This window comes from Microcaecilia unicolor, chromosome 9 (genome assembly GCF_901765095.1).
Source record: "Microcaecilia unicolor chromosome 9, aMicUni1.1, whole genome shotgun sequence".
Taxonomy (NCBI): Eukaryota; Metazoa; Chordata; class Amphibia; order Gymnophiona; family Siphonopidae; genus Microcaecilia; species Microcaecilia unicolor.
The window spans coordinates 46,057,032-46,078,237 of NC_044039.1; the positions used below are offsets into that span (position 1 = coordinate 46,057,032).

General features: G+C 44.1%; 1 protein-coding gene across 2 annotated transcripts in view; it reads left to right on the forward strand.

The window, feature by feature from the left end:
- KDM5A (lysine demethylase 5A) overlaps positions 1 to 21,206 on the forward strand; it is a 461,230-nt gene that overhangs the window by 9,349 nt on the left and 430,675 nt on the right. For both annotated transcript variants that reach the window (XM_030214276.1, XM_030214277.1), the window contains exons 3-4: positions 11,996 to 12,118; positions 13,228 to 13,398. In XM_030214276.1, coding sequence (XP_030070136.1) covers positions 11,996 to 12,118; positions 13,228 to 13,398 — 294 coding nt within the window. The remainder of the gene's footprint in view (positions 1 to 11,995; positions 12,119 to 13,227; positions 13,399 to 21,206) is intronic.

The window sequence follows — 21,206 nt, forward strand, 5'->3', positions numbered from 1 at the left end:
GGTATGTTAATTCAAAGTATGCAGCACACATTTCACCTAAAAATTGGTACAAACCTTTACTTACACACATTTTATAAGACAAATGGAGCAGGAAATAATGAGCAATGATGGATGTTGTAACATGTTCATGCAGCAGACAAACTGTGAGACCAAAGAATGGGGCATTTATCACTGTTAATGCCGTTTGGTTGCATCCTTTTCTAAGATAGTGGCCTTATGATGCACAGAAATGCCACAGGAATGCCTCGGAATAAATACAAAAATCATTTTCAGAGTTAGAAACATCTCGATTTTTAAATGGCATGCTGAAAAGCAGCAGGATTCTGTTCACTGGAATTGATGACTACCCAGAAGTCTATCAGTGGTACTCGGAGGTTTTCATCTGCAGTTCACTAACTGGACTGTACATACTGATTCCTGCCTCTTGATTGGTTAGCTGTATTCACTTACATTATATTAATATGTAAAGGACATTTGTGCTGATTGTAGGCAGCAAAGTGAGCAGAAACGGATCAGAAATCTCTAGGACCATGAGGCAAGTTAGCAGTAGTGTTGCATTGTTCATTAATGTTCTGTGGCGCTGGCTACCAGTATTCTGCAGTCTGATTGATAGATGAGGTATAAAATGACCAGTAGTGGTTGTGCAGTGACCAATATTTTCACTGAACTGCTGTCACAAAGATTCTTGCCTTAGCTGAAGAAGTGTAAGCAATGTAATGGAAGCATTCCAGGATCAGGTGAGGGATAAGCTAAAATAGAAAAGGAAGAGCATGCGAGTCAGAGACTCATATTGGGTAAACCAGAGAATTAGTTTTCCATTGTCAAATATTTGTTAGATGATTTCAGAGATTTTTGAAATTGAAGATAATTATGATGTGTAATTGATTTTAGTAAGGAGTTCCACCATTTCGTGCCTTGATAGGTGAAGTCTGTGGATAGAACCGGTTTGTAGACAATTTTCCAAAAATTCGGAAAATATAGTGTTGAATAACCTCTTGCTCCATTAACTGCATTTCGCAGAGGAAGTTCTACGAGTGGCTGCATGTATTCAGGGGCCATACCGTAAATTATTAAATGAAAGAAGGCACAGATCTTGAAATGAACTCTAGCTTTTATAGGTAGCCAGGGAAGCTTAATTAACAATGGACATAGCTCTTATCAAAGCGAGAGATGCTGTAAATTAGATGGGCTGCAGTGTTTTGAACAGTTTGAATTTTTTTAATTAACTGTTCTTTGCAGCCAACATAGATTGCATTACAGTAATCTGGTTAATACAAGGGATTGTATCTGAAGACTAAGAGTCGTGGTTGGGAAGTAAGCTCTTATTCATTAGCTTCCAAAAGGTTTTAAAAGATTTAGCTACAGCTGAGGAAATTTGTGGTTCAAACGTTAAGTGGTGGTCAGTAATCACTCCTAGTATTTTTAATGTACGTTTTCATCAGATAAGTGGATTGATCAGTTGTAAAACCATTGTATTGGGGGGGGGGGGGGGGGATATGGTCAAAAGGATTTGTTAGTACAAAGAGTTTAGTTTTCTCCCTATTCAATTTTAATTTAAAATCCGTTGCCCAAGATTCCATGAGGTTAAGACCTGCTTTGATTTTATTAAGAATTTCATGGATCTCATTATCAAAGGGGATATTTAGTGATGACATCTGCATATATAAAAGTATGACATTCTGCTATTTCTAACTTAGAGCCTAGTGGTTCCATCATAACATTAAATAAGATGGGACATAATGGGAAACCCTGTGGCATACCTGGTGACCAAGGGGAAGATAGGGAACCATACGTTTTTACCCTGTATGATCTTGTCTTTAGGAAACCTCTGAACATTGCAAGACTACTCTATTCCAAATAGATCCAATATATTCAATAAGATGTTATGATCCACCACATCGAATGTACTAGATATGCTGAATTGCATAATTAGGATTTTTTTCCCCCAGACTAATTTCCTTCTTAAAGTTGGATATTAGGGTGGTTAAAACTGGTTCAGTACCATACCATGGTCTGAAACCTGATTTGAGAATTGTGGAGAAGAGAGGAGGAGGAGATGTAGTTCATGAGCTGGGATGTGACAGTACCCTTCGTCACTTTGGTCAGAAGAGGAATAGAGGCTACTGGTCTATAATTTGTAACATCACTCCTGGAGGCTTGTGTGTTTTTGGGATAGGAGTTAATGCTATGGAGCTTTTTTCCTCGGGGGTGGGGGAATCCATTACATAACATAAAGGATAAGTTTGGTTTAAGAAAGATCAATACAAAGTTGAGAAGCAGCATTTAATATGTGATTAGGGCATTCATCTAAAGTACATTGGGAGGTGGATTATTTTGAGAGAGAGAAATTAACTGTTTCTGAACTAGGAAATTGGAAGGATGTCCACATTTTATCCCCTCTGATTCCTCTGTTCGGGCAAGTTATTTCTTTAGGATGTTGTATGGGATTATTATTGTTTGTCAATTCTCTACTTCTGATCTTTAAGATATTTTGTTCCCAAAGTAGATTGCTGCTGAAAGGGAGACTTTGTTAGCAAGATTTCTTTAGAAGCTAAAACTAAGTTTTTCAAGGACTTTGTAGGAGATACCACCTAATTAATAACCTCTTAAATACTCTTATTTTCTTCTTATATTCTTTGGTAGGTATTTTCCATAATTGTCATCATCTGAATTTGATTTTAACCTTCTCTGAGGATAAGCATGCCATAATTCTTACAAGTGTGGGTAACGTCACCCATGTTGTCCAGTCTAGAGCTTATTCCAAGCTTGAAAGAGCTTTGTGGATTGCAAGCCACACTCTGCTGCGCATGCGTGAGTGCCTTCCCACCTGCTGCGACAGCGTAGTACCTGCAGTTCTTTTTTTTTTTTTTTTTTTTTTTAACTGCGGTGAGGAGTAGATCCTCACAGCCTAGTTTGGAAGAGCTTTTTGAGTGTTTTTATTGGCATTTTTACGCTGCATTTTTTCTTCTTCCCATGTTTGGGTTTGGCCTTACTCCTTTTCTCTTATTTTGTTATTATTTTTTTAGGTTCTTTTTGCTGTTTTAAGTTTTTTCCTTTCTTTTTCCATGTCACTAGGCCATATTTAGGCCTTCATTTTGGTAGGGTTCTCGCTTTCTTTTTTTTTTTTTGTGGCGCTTTGCCCCTTTTTCGGCACCATCAAGTCGTTTGATTTGGCCATGGAAGTTTTTCCTTCCATGTCCACTAAAGTTCCCAGTGGCTTTAAGCACTGTACCTGGTGCAATAAGACTGTCTCTGGTACAGACACCCATTCTTGGTGTCTTCAGTGTTTGGAGCTTTTCCATAGCCCTTCTAACTATGTCCTGTGTCTTCGTATGAAGAAAAGGACTCAGTTGGCTAGAGAGGCTCAATACAAAAAGATTTTTGGAGCCTGCACCAAATCCTGGCATCGGCGTCTGGTGTCGCATCGGAAGCATCGGTCTGTATGGCTGTTAGACCTGTAGACACTGGGAGCGGTTGTGATTTGAGTGGGTCTCCACCAGCCTCTACACCAACTGCTGTGCAGGGCCCTTGGGACTGACCTGCATCGGTCCTGACCCTGATGCGATGGGAGGATTCAATGACATCCTTGTCGGCATCAAGGAGCCTTGATGAATGGCTTTGGGTGAAGTCCAAGAAGCATCAGCATCGATCCCCCTCGATGCACAGTGCCGGGAGCTCTGGGATGCCAAGGGATTTGGCACCCGAAAAGCATTGGCACTGGGAGGACTGCTCCCCCTTCATACAAGAGGTGCCAGTGTGGAAGTCTCCAAGCAGCCAGGACCAGCCTCTCATCTCAACCCCAGCAGTTCTGCAGACTGTCTTTGAGCAGATGCCCCAGCCTTTCCCAGTATAGGCTCTTGATGAGTGCATTTGGGCCTTGCTTCCTGAGCTGCTGCCTGTTTTTTTCCAACAGAGTGTATCGGTGTCAAGGGTGCTTGTGCTTGCCATGTCTCTAGTTGCAGGCCCACTTGGCCCTCAGCCTGCGGTGAGGCCTCCGATGCTGGTGTTGCGTGCAGCCTTGGCATCAATTGCTGCCCAGGTTGGCACTCTGTTGGCGGAGGAATCTTTGCTGGAGTTGATGCAGGAGCCGACTCCTCGATGCTCCTCTTGAGGACATGGCTCCTCTAGGTCGAGGCTGGCTTGGTCTCAGCCTTCTCCACGGGAGGTTTTGGCTGATACCGATGAGGAGTGTTAGATGATGACCCTTAGTACTACTCATAGGAGAAGTCTTATGGGATACCATCTGACCCTTCCCCTCCACTGGAAAGGAAACTTTCTTTCCTCTTTTTTTTGTTAAGGAAATTGCGGCTGCTGTTCCATTTCCTTTATAAGTGGAGAAAGGGTCCAAGGTCAAGATACTTGAGGTCTGTACTACAAGTCCCCTCCTAGAGAGGCTGTGACAGTCCTGCTTCACAAGATCTTGCAGGATGTGCTCATGCAGAATTGGGAGTCCCCTGTTGTTTGTCTCGGTACTCACCAAAACGATTGACACCATGTACTGGATTCAGAGTACCCCTGGGTTTGATAAGCCTCAGCTGCCTCATTATTCCCTGGTGGTTGAATCCGCCCTCAAAAGGGCCAGGAGTTCTAGAGACTTTACTTTGGCGTCCCCAGGTAGGGAAGCTAGTACCTTCGACTCTTTTGGGTGTAAGGTGTTTCAGTCCTCTATGCTTGTGTCCCATATTCAATCTTACCAGTTCTTCACGAGCGTCTACTTGGTGGGACTCAGTGCGCAAGCTGCTAGATTTGGCAGGCTGAATCACTTCGCCAGTTGACCGAGCAGCAGAAGGCGTGTCAAAGTTCTTGGCTAGGGGTGCTTAAGACACTTAAGATGTGGCTTCCAGGATCTCTGCCCAAAGTATAGCGATGCACAGACTCTCATGGCTGTGTGTCTCTGACTTGGAACTGGCAGTTAAACAGAGATTGGCAGATGCCCCATGCCAGGGGGATAACCTTTTTGGAGAGAAGGTTGAGGAGGTTGCTGACAGAATCAAGAAACAAACTGATACCATCTATTCTCTCTGCCAGAAGGCAATTCGAGGAAGGTTTCCTACTACTCGCAGAGGCAAAGGTATGCTACCTCCTCTTGCCTGCCTCAGCAGGCTCAGCCCCAGCATGCTCATTCTTACTAACAGTGTGCACCTAAAGGCTCATGTAGCTTCCCAGCCTAAGCAAGGGGCGCGCTTTTGACTGACTCCAGCAGAGTATAGCTGCGGTAAGAGTAACCATACCGGATGTAAGGTAGCCCCTTGTAATCTTCAACAGGTGGGTTCTTAAAGTAGTTCGTCTCGGTTACGCCCTGCATTGGTGAAAAAGACCACCAAAGTGCCCACAGAGAGCGCATTAATTCAGCTCCCAGCACGAGTAGGTAATTGGAGAGGAACTCTTTCTGAAGGCCTATGCGGTCGAGCCTGTTCCACCAGGGCAGGAAGGTTGGAGATTCTGTTCTAGGTACTTCCTTGTGCAGAAGAAGATAGGGGATGCGTCCCATCCTAGAGCTAAGGACCATGAATAAATTCCTGTTCAAGGAAAAGTTCAGGATGGTTTCTCTGGGCACCTTTCTCCCCATGATTTAGAAAAATGATTGGCTATGCTCTCTGGACTTGAAGGATGCTTACACTCACATCCTAATACTTCCAGCTCACAAAGTATCTATGATTTCGGCTGGGAACACAGCACTTCCAGTACCGCTTGTTGCCTTTTGATCTCGCATCAGCTTCCAGGGTGTTTACTAAATTCTAGTGGCAGTCGTAACTTCGCTATGCAGACTGGGAGTCCATGTGTTCCCTTATCTGGACGATTGGCTGTTGAAGAGCACATTGAAGGACATCGCTTGGGAGTCCGTGTGAAGGACTATTCAGGTGCTCAAGCTACTAGAGTTCATTTTAAACTACCCAAGTCCCAATTGTTGCATTTTGTTTCCCACTTCCCCTCACATTCGGGTGCGGGACAGATCAGCAACTGATTTACAGAGGTCGCTGGAGTCATTGAATTTAGCGACCTCGGTGGCTCATATCTCACAGATAATACCAACAGCAGACCTATGGGAAAGTCAGTTTAGAATATTATACCACGCTTATATCTCTCAGACCCAGTTGTTTCATATGGGTGGCATTGATACTCCCATGTTTGAAGTGCAGGTCCCAGCTCAATTCTGTCTTTCATGCCTTCTTGGGTTGTGAGATGGCTAATAAATTCTGGGCTCAAATTGCTAGATATTTGGGACGGATACTAAATTCAATAGTTCCCGTTTCAGTAGTTGATTTCCAATTGGACAAATGTGAGATGGGGGAGGATGGCAGAAATTTTTCTGCAAGGCGACACTCCTGGGCAGGAAAGCAATTCTCAAGGTCTGGACCACATCTGATCCCCTGTTCTTTTGGGGCTGGTGGAACTCGTTACACCAACATATGTTATGGGAATGTAGAACGTTAGGCGCATCCCCCTGACGCCGGAAGGATTTTTTGTCAGTTTGGGAACCATATATATTTTCCTTGTCTCCTAAGGCACGTAGTTTCATCTTAAACCGCCTGTGACACTCCTGGGCAGGAAAGCAATTCTCAAGGTCTGGACCACATCTGATCCCCTGTCCTTCTGGGACTAGCGGAACTCGTTAACATATGTTATGAGATCGTAGAATGTTAGGCACATCCCCCAGACGCCAGAAGGATTTTTTGTCAATTTGGGAACCATATATATTTTCCTTGTCTCCTAAGGCTTGTAGTTTCAGCTTAAACCGTCTGTAGAGTGCTTTGCACAGAAGATCTCGACTTCGGTGCTCTCCCAGGACTGTATTGATTTTTTTTTTTTTTGTAATTCATTTATATTACCCGTTGCTTGATAGCGGTCAACCATGGGGGAATGGTCATAAGAGTCCAGGCGGTCCCCCTACGAACTTAGTGATATTGTAGGGGTTACATTGTCCAGATTTATTTATTTTTTTTGTGAATCGGGTGGGGCAAATTGTATCTTGCATGTTTTTAATTCCCTTAGTATTGTATGGTTTCAGCATGTATATAGTCTGTTTCCATAACAACTGTTATACTGTATACCACCTACACTCAGTTTTCGTATTGATTAAGTTGGACGGTAGGGGTGGGGGCTGGGTTTGGGGGGAGTTAAAAATTGTTAAAAGTTTGATGACAGTTTTTTCCCCTTGGTCTTTATTGTGGAGGTATTGCATTTGAATCTCTGTACACCAGTATAGTTGGATGTGTTATTTTGACATGTCATTGATAAAAATGTTGAAAACTGAACTACCCCAAGTTCCATCTCCACCCTATCCAGCAACTGGAATTCATTGGAGCCCTGCTTGATATGCAGAAGTTTTGAGCCTTTCTCCTAGTGCCAAGAGCGGATGCTCTAGTCGCACTGCTGCTCAAGTTTGATCCTCTCAGCAGGTCACGGCTAGGCAGATGTTGAGGTTGTTGCGCCACATGGTATACACAGTTTGTGATGCCCATGACACATCTTCACATGAGAACTGCCCAGTGGACCCTGGCTTCGGGAATCTGGAAGATGTTATCCGAATGTCCCTAGAGCTAGCTTGCTCCTTGTTGTGGTGGACAATTCAATCCATTTTGACTCTGGGACTTCTATTCCAAATTCCTCAGCTGCAAAAAGTGCTGACGATGGATGTATTTTGCCTGGGGTGAGGAGCTCATGTAGATGGCTCCATGCTAAAGGTGCTTGGTCCTCCCAGGAAACAGATCTCTAGATCAATCTCCTGGTGCTTCCTATTTGTAACTCTCTAAAGGCTTTCAGAGATCGGCTGTCTCACCAAATTGTACTCATTCAAACAGACAATCAGGTTGCCATGCATTGCACCAACAAGCAGGGGGGCACCGGATCATGCCGTCTGTGTCAGGAGGCCATTCAGATGCTTCTCTGTGCCCACTTATCTGGTGGGCAAAAACGACTGCATGGCTGACAGACTGAGTAGGGTCATGCAACCACATGAGTGGTGTCTCAACATGAGCATTTCCCAGGAGATCTTCCGAGTGTGGGGCACCCCCTCGGTGGATCTCTTTGCCACTCAAATCAATCACAATGTCCCTTGGTTCTGTTCCAGGCTTCAGGCCCATGACAGACTAGCTTTCCTCCTTCGTTGGGGGACAGGACTTCTTTATGCGTATCCTCCCATACCCCTCTTGGGGAAGACTTTCCTGAAACTCAAGGAAGACTGTGGGACCATGTTTCTGATCGCTTCTTACTGGCCCCCGACAGATCTGGTTCCCTCTTCTGGAGTTATCCTCCGAAAAATTGTGGAGATTGAGTGTTTTCTAACCCTCATCACACAGAACTCTTCTACATTCCAACCTCCAGTCTGGCCCTCATGGCCTGGATGTTGAGAGCCTAGAATTTGCTTCCATGTCGCTTCCTGAGAGTGTCTCCTGGGTCTTGCTGGCCTCAGGAAAGATTCCACCAGGAGATGTTACCCTTTTAAATGGAGGAGGTTTGCTGTCTGGTGTGAGGACAAGGCCTTGGATCCTATTTCCTGCTCTATACAGACTGTTAATAAGCTCTGGCCGGTTGAACCCAGAATCTGACTGATGTATGTACCAACTTGAAGTCCTGATTTGGGTGCGAATAAAAGACTATTTCTTTCACTAAACTGCTCCTGTCTCTGTTTCAATCTGTTCTCTCTCCTCCACCTGTTTCACAGAATACTACACACACAAGTAAGATTCTCTCTCACTCATATAGATTTCATGTGGGAACATAAATGGCCAAAGATTCACTTAGATCCGGAAAGACAGAAAGCTGTGGTCATGGGAATTAGATTTGAACTGCGCCTTCTGTAACCCCCCTACATCTCTGGGATCGGAGGCGCTCCTTAGAACCCTGGTTCATAACACCATGGAATGGGGTATCGGAGGGGTTGATCAACAAGATCCTTGAAGAACAAACCCTCTGTGCACCTCCATGGACAAGGGTCCTGCGGGGGTCTAGAGAAGGGTAATAAAAACAAGACCCTGCTTGAATACCTTCTACACATTTCCGAGTCTGGTCTTAAGACCGTAAGGGTTCACCTCAGTGCAATTAGTGCTTATCAATGTGTAAAGGGTAAGCCCATCTCTGAACAGCCTTTAGTTCGTTTCATTAGAGGTTTGCTTTTCTCAAAGCCCTTCGTCAAACCTCCGCCTGTGTCACGGGGACCGCACCGTCATCCTCACCCTGCTGATGAAAGCTCCTTTTGAGCCACTGGATTCCTGTCATCTGAAGTACTTGACCTGGAAGGTCATTTTCTTGGTGGGTGTTAGTTCAGTTCGCAGAGTCGGTGAGCTTCAGGCCTTAGTGGTGGATGCAGCTTACACTAAGAAGTTTAATCACAACAGAATAGTCCTCTACACGCACCCTAAGTTCCTGCTTAAAGTTGTGTCAGAGTATCATCTGAACCAGTTGATTGTCTTGCCAACATTCTTTTCCCGACCTTATGCCCATCCTGGCGAGAGCGCTTTGGACATCTTGGACTGCAAACGAGCATTGGCCTATTATGTGGAGCGGACTAGGTCCCACAGAGAGTCCGCCCAACTTTTTGTTTCTTTTGATCCCAACAGGATGGGGATCGCCATCGGGAAACACACAGTCTCTAATTAGCTGGCAGATTGCATTTGTTTCACTTATTCCTATGATGGGCTGACCTAGGAGGGTCATGTCAAGGTTCACAATGTCAGAGCCATTGCTGCGTCTGTAGCCCACTCGCAGTTAGCATCCATTGAAGAAATTTGCAAGGCTGCAACATGATCTTCAGTCCACACATTCACATCTCACTACTTTCTTGAGCAGGATACCCGACAAGACAGTTGGTTTGGATAGACAGTATTGCAGAATCTGTTTGGGGTCTAGAATCCAGCTGCACCCTCCTAGGCCCATTTTGTTCTGTTCAGGCTGCACTATCACATAGTATATAGTTTGATCTGTGTTATGTTCACTGTTGCGAGACCCAATTGACCTACAGTTTTCGGTGAGCATGGTAGCTAGGGATTCCCCACTTATGAGAAATGACTTGCTTGCTTGTCCTCGGAGAAAGCGAAAATAACTTACCTGTAGAAGGTATTTTCTGAGGACAGCAGTCCTTATATTCTCACAATCCCTCTCACCGTCTCTTGGAGTTGTCTCCTGTTTTTAAAATTTTTGTATGCTATAGTATTTTACTGCGGGTACCACGCTCTCACTTTGGGCGGGAAGGCACTCGTATATGCGCATAGGAGCGTGACTCATGCTCCACAAACCTCTTTCAAGCTTGGAATAAGCTCCAGACTGGGCAGTGCAGGTTGTGTTACCCACACTTGTGAGAATATAAGGCCTGTTATCCTCGGAGAATACCTGCTTACAGGTAAGTATCTTCGCTATTTTTTCTGTAATCTCCTGCATTTTCTTTTGAGAGAGAGAGAGAGAGAGAGAGTGAGTGATTTGGGTGAACTAAGAGATTTTTTGCTTAGATCTGGTCTTGGTTTTTATGTGAGCTATTTCATCTAAGATGGAATTACTTAACTTGTCCCATTTTCCCATCAAGTTTCTTTTTTTGTTAGAGGGATATATGTTGGTTATTTGTTATTTTAGACCTGAGTTCTAGGATATCAATCTTCCCCCTGGATTTGTGGAATGAAAGATTATCTTTGATCTTTGTGGTTTTAGTTTCTGCTTTCCAATTGATAATTAATATGACCTTGGTCAGACCACAAAAGATTAAATATACCCAATCCAGATTGTTTTTATAAATATTACTGGGATTCGTTAATTTATAAGCTGAAAGGTCTAAAGGGTGACATATGATGTGGGATGAAGGTGCATGTGCTTGATTGAATTTCCAGGAAGTTAGGAAATTGTTTATACTTTTGGTCTTAGTATAATTTAAATTGTCTGTGTAGGTTTATGTCTCTGTCATGTCCCCTACCTCAACGCAAGCGGTGTCCTCGGGATGTGCGGGTCCCGTCGACACGTACACTTGACTGGCACTGCCCTGAGCCATGTGTGTGTAGTTCTTCTCTGGGTTTGTTCAGAGAGTGGTGGTTGCAGGCTCCTTAATTGCTTTGCTTCCATGCACCTATGTCTTCCCTCCCTCTGCCTGGCTTCCCTTGCTTCTCTCCTATTGGTTTTCCAGTTCCTCCTTCCCCTGCTCTTGTCTTATGGCTGTGCTCCTTCTCCCTGCTGATGTCAGACGCCAACACTTTATCAGCTGAGCTCTTCCTAGACTCTGTGCTTCGGTTCTACTTTGGTAGCTGTTACTTGCTCAGTTTTTTGCTTCTTATCTTCTTGTCCCTCGTTGCTGACTTTGCCTGTACCTGGATCACTCTCTTGCCTGCTGCCTGCCTATTGACTTTTCCTGTACCTGGATTACTCTCTTGCCTGCCTACTGACTTTGCCTGTACCTGGATTACTCTCTTGACCTGCTGCCTGCCTACTGACTTTGCCTGTACCTGGATTACCCTCTTGACCTGCTGCCTGCCTACTGACTTTGCCTGTACCTGGATTACCCTCTTGACCTGCTGCCTGCCTGGCCGATACGTTCACCACCCCACTCTCCAGCTCCGTCTTGTAAGTCCTGCAGGCCACCCACACCTAGGGGCTCAACCTCTGGGGAACGGCAGTCAGCGCAGGTGAAACCCGGTGTTGTCCGGCCGCCAAGCAGAACCTGGTCCAAGTACTGGACTTAGCAGCGCTCTACTTGGTACAAGAACTCACAAGTCTGACAGTCTCCTATTAGTAGAATATTTAGAAATTTAACACAAATGTTAGCAATGAATTCAGTGAAATCATCATCGGAAAGTTGCCAATGTCGTGGAGGACGGTAAAAAAGAATAATACTTAAGGTTCTGATAGATTTTTGTCTTCTGTTTTACAAGCAACAATTTGGTTCTTGTGGAATTGAATTTGCAGGGATTAATTGAGGTGAATACTATCCATGCTGTTTGCCTTTTGTGCTGTTAGGTATCTTCATATAAGATTTTACCTAGGGAACTAAGTATCTTCTTTGTTTTTTTTCTTGTAGGCAATGACTAGAGTGAAACTAGACTTTTTGGATCAGTTAGCAAAATTTTGGGAACTTCAGGGATCTACTTTGAAAATACCCGTGGTGGAGAGAAAACTCTTGGACGTATATGCACTGAGCAAGGTAGGTATGCTGGAGAGGGTAGGAATTAATGAGAAAATGCGCTCCAAGGGAGCAAAATAGGGTTCGATTTGTTGGATCGGTTTGCAAAAGAAGTTAACCCATCCGTGCAAATGATGGAGTTCTGTAATATGTTGATGATCAAATTAAACTGTACAACACTTGAAGTTTGTTTCCTAGGCATCATTTAGAGCCTTTGGTCTTCATTCCCAGTCATCAAGGGCTGCTAACGGAGCAGTTTTTCAGGATATCCTAATGATATTTCCATTGTATGCCAGTGTTTAATTCACATTCCTTAGGGATATCCTGAAAACCAGAACCACTAGTGGCCCTCGAGGACTGAGAGTGAAGCCCTAGGATCTCTGTGATTGGTAGCAACATGCAGTGTTTGAATGTACCCATAACTTATTTCCAACTAAATATTTTATGAATATTTTGATTTATATCCTGGATCTCCATGCTGGGGGGGGAGGGGGTATAGGGGTTAGGGGAATTCTGTGGGGATGATTCTTTGGTAGATGGGAGACTATAAGAAACAAGGCTTGTCTTGGAGCTCAAGGGGCTTAGGTTTTTGAAATGTAATGTGGAAATTTATTTCCAGGTAGTAGTTGATTCAGTGTAAATGTTTTTTCATATTGAATTGTTTGGCAACTACTACACTTAATTTTTGGAAATAATATAAAAGATTTCACATAAATGTGCTACCAGTTACAGGAGTTAATGGTTTGCAATTTCCTTTTTGGTAGAAGCATTTTCTTTCTTCGTTAGTAGGTATATGATCGCTAGACCTTTTCTTTGTTCAGAGCCATGCAGCCTTTGCACGAGTAGGATAACGATAGATTTGATATGAGGAAGGAGTAACCTAATGATTAGAGCATTTGGTTAAGAACAAGGAGAGCCTGGTTCAAATCCCAAGCAGCTCCTTGTGATCTTGGGCAAATCACTTAACTCGTCATTGCGTCAGGTAGAAACCTAGATTGTGAGCCTTCCAGGGATAGAAAATTCCTACTGTTAGTTTTTGGGCTTGCAGGCAGTATACAATAAAACAAAATAATATTTTAAAGAAATTTGTCATCTTTTGAAATGCTGAAAAAATATTTATTCTATTTAAGGTTGTTTCCAGTGAAGGAGGGTTTGAGATTGTCACCAAAGAGAAAAAGTGGTCCAAAGTTGGCAGTCATCTAGGTTACCTGCCAGGGAAGGGAACAGGTTCTCTTCTGAAAATACATTATGACCGAATCCTTTATCCATATGAACTTTTCCAGTCAGGAGTGAGTCTAATGGTGAGTGAAAACAAAGGAAGTAATGGTGACTAGGGGAAGAGTGGAATACGTGCAGCATGCCATTTTGAAGTGATTCAGTGTGGTTCTGAAACTGCTGGCCCAGTTCCTCATCCTCCTCCCCCCCCCCCCCCCCCCACCTTGCACAAAAATTAATGTAATTCTGGGTAAAAGTGATTTGGGAACTAGTATTTCTTTTGCTAGTACATGAATGATATGATATTAAGTCTGGAACACTGCAAAAAACACTGCTAGGTTCATTTATTGTGGTGTAGATAAAAATTCTAGGACTGCAAAAAAAGTATATGTGAAGCACTTTGTATCTACAGAAAGGCGGTATATAAAGTGTGGAATAAACATAAACATTGATACTCCTATTCTAGACACACAGATGAAGTTTGGTCTAGCAGCTAAAGTTAGGTTCTAATCTTGACTTTGCCACTTCTGTGTGCTTACTTGTCAATACTGTATTTTCCAAAGGTGTATGTGTTTGTTGATGGATTCACATGGTTAGGTATTGATATGTTCTCAGGACAGTATGAAATCAATTACTACCTATGAATCTCATAAATTAGAGTTGTTTCATATCAACTGCTGCTTAGTCTCTCTAACATTTGGTTCTTTTTGTTTCACAGGTAAACAAAGAGTTTTGCTCACTAATCTGCTTTTTGATAGATTATTATGAAACATTTTTTGGTGTTCTGTAGGTATAAGAGATAGCCAAGCTATGCTATAGGCATAATAGCCAAGGCAGTAAGTTCTCCAGAATGTAGAGGAAGACTGGATATTGTCAATCTGCTATGCTCATGCAGCTGTCCTTTTAGCATTAGTTCATTCAGACCTTGACTGTGCCTTTCACACAGCAGTTGTTCTCTGACGTTTTCTTTTATCTGCCTGGGACATTAAAATATTCATGATAGAAAAAGTTCTAGACATGTTGGCGGCTTAAGTTTGTCATACACATGAGGACATTTTGAAACTTGATTCCTTCTTGGTTTAACTACTTTGTCTTTTCTTGGGTGCTTTAGACCAGTGGTTCCCAAACCTGTCCTCCAGAAACCATAGCCAGTTGAGTTTGCTTTGCCGATGCTAATTGGTATGTAGATGGAATAGAGACAGTCCAAGGAAACAGCAGGGCAAGTGATCCACATGAAAGGAGCAGATCTCACAGGAAAAGGTCCTTTGAGAAATACCTTATTCATGTGAGGTCTGAAAAAAAACCCAAACAAAAAACACCCGCCACTGGTTGTGTTTTTTGCCCACGCAAGGGCTGTGACAGGGGCTAAAGTAACTGACAACAAATAAAAAATATTTAATGTTGATAAATAGTATTAAATGTTTATTTAGTACTATTTAAGTGTGTTGGAGCATCTCAAGTGTACCACAACACATTAGTTTTGGATTGCTGTTCCTTTAATATTTCTCATGGAGTAGTGTTTTCAAATGGGTTAATTTTGTGCATACCATGATAGACACAAACCTCACTCATGCCAAGGTATGTTTGCAGAGTTACTTCAAATATTGTCCTCAACACGTATTCCAAAGAGTGCTGCCTCCTAGAGTTTGGACCTGTGGGAGTTCTTTGGTGTATTGATACCATTTCCTTAGCAGTATTTTTTTGGCACTCTGGTCTGTCTTTGTCTTGAAAATATTCACTGTTGTCTCTGTAACCATACTGGATTTGATTATCATGCCCACTATGCTCTGCAGATTACTGGTACTTTGATAGTAAAACTGTAATGCTTGCATTTGTATACTACTGGGAGAGTTCTGCACAAAAAATAGTGAAACTTCTGTGCACAATATTTGAGACGTCTGCATGACATACACAGATGATCCACCTTTCTTCATCCCCCACTGAGACACACAAGAGACAGACATACCTACACACTATCCATCTTGCTTCTACTCCCCCCCCCCCACCCCGTCGGCACAAACAATCCCATGCACCTGCTTCCACTCCCTGCACACACACCACTTCATCCGGGAAGAAGAGGAACTGCACAGCTGCATATTGGGTTGCTTCTTCCTCCTCCTCTGTTGTACTGGGCCTGACTGTTCCTTTTAGCCACATGGGCTTCTGTACAGTTGTGCAACTTAAAGGAACCACTAGGGATCAAGGTGGCGGAAACAGCCTGACGTGCAACTGTGCAGCTCTTCCTTTGCCATGCTGGAGTGGCATGTGTGTGCAGGTAGGCAGCCAGAAATAGAGTGTCTGTGCCATGTTGCACCACAGCAGGAGTCTACACAGAATTCTGCGTGGGAAAGACAGTTTGCTGAGATGTGGAATTCTGTGTAGCATAGAATTCTCCCAGAAATGGTATGCCTTGACTGAAGTAGGTAGGTCTCCACAACCCCCCGGCCATATAGGTCTACCTTTCCCTGCAGCCGCCTCCTCTCACTCCAGTACATATCTCCTCCCTGAAAGTTCAGCACACACCGCTCCATTCCCTGCAGACCCTCTCCTCCCATAAGTCCAGCACACCACTTCCTACAGACCCTCTCCTCCCATAAGTCCAGCACACCATTCCCTGCAGTCCTCCTCCTCCCATAAGTCCAGCACAGGTCTCCATTCCCTACAGTCCTCCTCCTCCCATAAGTCCAGCACACGTCTCCATTCCCTGCAGTCCGCCTCCTCCCATAAGTCCAGCACACGTCTCCATTCCCTGCAGTCCGCCTCTTCCCATAAGCCCAGCACACGTCTCCATTCCCTGCAGTCCGCCTCTTTCCATAAGCCCAGCACACGTCTCCATTCCCTGCAGTCTGCCTCCTCCCAGAAAGTCCAGCACACGTCTCCATTCCCTGCAGTCCGCCTCCTCCCAGAAAGTCCAGCACACGTCTCCATTCCCTGCAGTCCGCCTCCTCCCAGAAAGTCCAGCACACGTCTCCATTCCCTGCAGTCCACCTCCTCTCCCAGAAAGTCCAGCACACGTTTCCCTGCAGTCTGCCTCCTCCCATAAGTCCAGCACACGTCTCCATTCCCTGCAGTCCGCCTCCTCCCATAAGTCCAGCACACGTCTCCATTCTCCGCAGTCCGCCTCCTCCCAGAAAGTCCAGCACACGTCTCCATTCCCCGCAGTCCGCCTCCTCCCAGAAAGTCCAGCACACGTCTCCATTCCCCGCAGTCCGCCTCCTCCCAGAAAGTCCAGCACACCTCTCCATTCCCCACAGTCCGCCGCCTCCCAGAAAGTCCAGCACACCTCTCCATTCCCCACAGTCCGCCGCCTCCCAGAAAGTCCAGCACACCTCTCCATTCCCCGCAGTCCGCCGCCTCCCAAAAAGTCCAGCACACCTCTCCATTCCCCGCAGACCCCTTCCTCCCAGACAGTCCAGCACACCTCTCCCTTTCCGGCAGACCCCTTCCTCCCAGACAGTTCAGCACACCTCTCCCTTCCCCAAATCCAGAATCGCTTGCTACCTTCCTTCCCGCAGGTCCAGGATTGCTACCGCTTCCTTCTTTTTCCAGCTTACGTTTTTGGGTTCTCCGCGATTCACACAGGCATTCCAGGGCCTTCCTAGTCTGCCGCGTCCAGCCCTCTCTGATGCAACTTCCTATTGCGAGGGCTGGACTTGGCAGAGGAGAGTCCCCACAGTGCCTGTGTGAGTCGAGGACGGCCCGAAAATGTAAGCTGCAAGCTACTGCAGTGGCATCGGGGGAAGAAGGAGGAAGCGGCAGATTCCAGACCTGCGGGAGGGGAAAGTAGGGAGCGATGCTGGATTGTGGGCGGCAGAAGGGAAGTCAGGATTTTCTGTGGCACCCCTTTCGCTGCCGTTCACCAGGGTGCTGTTGCGCACAGTTTGGGAACCTCTAATCTAAACCATTTCTCATTTTCATTATGTAACTTGAGCATTGCAGTTTTTGCCCTTTTTTTGTGTGTGTGTGTGGGGGTGTTATAGTGGAAAGAATGAGACCTAGATTTACTATAATTATTGTTGTGTGATAGTTGACTGCATATTTTGAACATATACCCCTGGATTCTATCCCGAAATCCAAGCATATTCTATAACAATGTGCATAATTTAAATGGCTTAACAAGCTAATCAGCATTGATAACAGCTCTTAAGCAATAATTAAAATTTACACACACAACTCACTAAGCGCATTCTGTAATGCAGTGCGCCTAACTTCTAATGTGTGCAGGCAAAAAGGGGTGTGGTGTTTTGTAGGCGTTCCAACACACGTAGTTACAGAATGTGGCCCAGTGTGCCTAACGCTATGCACTGGGGTTTACGCCACATTTTCGTTGGTCTAAATGGAAGCGCATAGTTTTAGGCGCTGAGATATCAACTAAGTGTATTCTATATACCGCACCTAAATCTAGCGCTGCTTATAGAATATACTTAGTTAGCATTGATTTCCTTTCCTTTTTTTTTTTTTTTTAGAATCACCCCCATAGGGGGTAATTCTCTATGGATCACCTAAAGTTAGGTGCTGGGATGTTATGCACTGAGCGCAAATTCTATATTGGCAATGGCATGTTTATAGAATACTAGCATGAGTCCGCAGTTATGTGCCTAACTTTTGGCGCAAGCACTTAGGCCAGCCCAATGGCTGGTGTAAATGCTCGGGCCTCACTGTAGGCAGTTAAGTGCATAACTGTTAGTTTTCTTTCACCTACAGCCTGTGCATTCAAGTTCTAGACATGCCCCTCCCTTCCGAGTAGTTGCACAGGATGGATTTTGTGTGCTCAATTTGCAGAATCCTGAGTAAGGCCAGTTTAGTGACAACACCAATAATTGGTTGGTAATGGCAATTGACAACTAATTATAAGTTTGCGCACGTAGCTGACAGTATTCTATAACTTGCATGCATAGCTTTGCTTACTAAAGTGTAAAATTGTGCTTGCAGGTTTATAAAATTAGGGGGTTAGTGTGGTTCTTACACCTTGATCTGTGAGTATTAGGTACTGAAGAACTTCATGTGGTGTTTGGAAAGCTTTTATAATCGTGTTTCTAGTAATAGGCTTGCCACTGTTCAATTCACAATGGTTAGTAGTATTTTAAACACTGGCCACTGTGGGCTGATTTAGATGTTCAGCATCTGGCCACATCTGGCTCTTTTATTGGTGCTGAATATCTGGATCCTTTGGCAGTTGCCAGAAGTTATCAGGGTACTGCCGGTATTCAGTGTCAGTACCCAGGTAGTCATCCATGTAAGAGAACCTTTTTATGTGGTCCAGCTTGCCTGGATAGTTGTAAAGGCTCTACTGCTGAATATCAGCAGTGCTCGTATAATTTCCAGCTCTGCTTTTGCTCCGCCCCAGACCATCCTGACATTATCCAGATAGTGCTGTGTTAGTCTCTGCAGGTATTTAGTATACACCAGTTAAGTAGAGGAGGGTGGGGGTCTTGGATTTGATAATGCTGCCTTTCTGTGATACCTCCGAAGCGTTTTACTTATATTGCTGCTGGATATTTGCCTTAGACCTGGTCAGAATGAGTTAACTGGGTATGAGCAGCTCCTAACCATTTAATTCACACAGAATATTGACCTCATGGTGTCTTGCTTTCATCTACTTTATTCTGTTTGCGGTCCCTTTCTTTTTCAGGTATTTGTGTTGATTGCAGGATCAGATATGGATGAAGAACAGTATTTTAGAAATTTGCATTTCCTGATATTTAGTATTACCCTGACTAATTCCATTTTGTGTTTGGCCCAGTTCTTCATTTTGTTGCTTGTCTGGTATTGTTTCCAATGTCTTGTTAATTAAGAACATAAGAATAGCCATATTGGGTCAGACCAGTAGTCCATCTAGCCCAGTATCTTGCTTCCAACAGTGGCCAATCCAGGTCACAAGTACCTAGCAGAAACCCAATTAGTAGTAACATTCTATGCTACCGATCCTGGGGCAAGCAGTGGCTTCCCCCATGTCCATCTCAATAAGACTATGGACGTTCCCCTCCAGGAACTTGTCCAAACCGTTTTTTTTTTAAACCCAGATATACTAACCACTATTACCACATCCTCCGGCAGTGAGTTCCAGAGCTTAACTGTTCTGTGATTGAAAAAAATATTTCCTCCTATTTATTTTAAAGTATTTCCATGTAATTTCATTGAGTGTCCCCTGGACTTTGTACTTTTTTGAAAGAATGAAAAATCAATTTACTTCTACCTGTTCTACACCACTCACGATTTTATAGATCATAATCATATATCCCCTCAGCTGTCTCTTTTCCAAACTAAAGAGCCCTAACCTCTTTAGTCTTTCCTCATATGGGAGGAGTTCCACCAGTGGTGTGCTGGAGCCGGCTCGCACGAGCTGGTTGTTAAATTTTACTGATTTTTGCGAGCCGGTTGTTGATGGAGTCAGGCAGCGAGCACGAAAGCATCTGTTTTTTTTTTCCTCCTCCTCTCTCCCTCCTCCCCCAGCCCGCACCTGCCCATGAGCCCCCAGCATACCTCATCATGTTATTCCTTAGGTTCATCATCCCCCCCCCTTCACCACTGCCTGACCAACCTGGAGCCTTTTCTCTGCCAGATCCCATCCACAGGAAGTTGCATCAGCGGGGCAGTACACAACTCGGCAGAGACAAGGCTCCGGGTCGACCAGGCAGCGTCACGTGTTACCACTAGAGCTGTTGGTAGAGTAAGGTTTGAAGAATGGCCAGAGAGGGAATGGAAGCTGAGAGAGATAGGACTCGCAGAGGAGGAGGAGGGAGATGATGCTGGGTTTGGATGAGGATGGAGACAGCATGAAATTAAAAAAAACAAAACATTGAAGCTATTTAGGTTAGTCTGTTTCCCTTCCCGCGCAGCTGTCTTCGCTGTTAAACTCAAAACAAAATCAAGCAAACTTATGAGCTGCTGCATCTATGTTGTCGTTCTTTATTGTTGGTAGCATTTTAATTTAATCTCACTTATATTTTCAAACATGCCAGCTTGTGCAGCATACGGATAAGTACATAAGTATTGCCATACTGGGAAAGACCAAAGGTCCATCAAGCCCAGCATCCAGTTTCCAACAGTGGCCAATCCAGATCACAAATACCTGGCAAGATCTCAAAAAAAGTACAAAACATTTTATACTGCTTATCCCAGAAATAGTGGATTTTCCCCAAGTCCATTTAATAACGGTCTATGGACCTTTCCTTTAGGAAGCCATCCAAACCTTTTTTAAGCTTTTAACCTTTTAAGCTAACCGCCTACCACATTCTCTGGCAATGAATTCCAGAGTTTAATTACACGTTGAGTGAGGAAATATTTTCTCCGATTCGTTTTAAATTTACTACATTGTAGCTTCATCGCATGCCCCCTAGTCCTAGTATTTTTGGAAGTCCATTTAATAACTTTCTATGAACTTTTCCTTTAGGAAGCCATCCAAACCTTTTTTAACCTTTTAAGCTAACCGCCTTTACCACATTCTCTGGCAACGAATTCAAGAGTTTAATTACACATTGAGTGAAGAAATATTTTCTCCAATTCGTTTTAAATTTACTACATTGTAGCTTCATCGCATGCCCCCTAGTCCTAGTATTTTTGGAAAGCGTGAACAAACACTTCACATCTACCCGTTCAACTCCACTCATTATTTTATAGACCTCTAGCATATCTCCCCTCAGCCGCCTTTTCTCCAACATAGAGGTAGTAGTAATTTGTTATAAATCGTACTCAGTGTATCATTTGGAGGGGCTGGTTATAGGGACACCCTCTTGCATGTATTATATTTGTGCAGAGATTTTTTTTTTCTCTTGGTAAAGGGCCAGTAAAACAGATATCATGTTATAAGAATTAGGTGCTGCATCCATGTTGTCATTCTTTATTGTTGGTAGCATTTTAATTCAATCTCGCTTATATTTTCAAGCATGCCAGC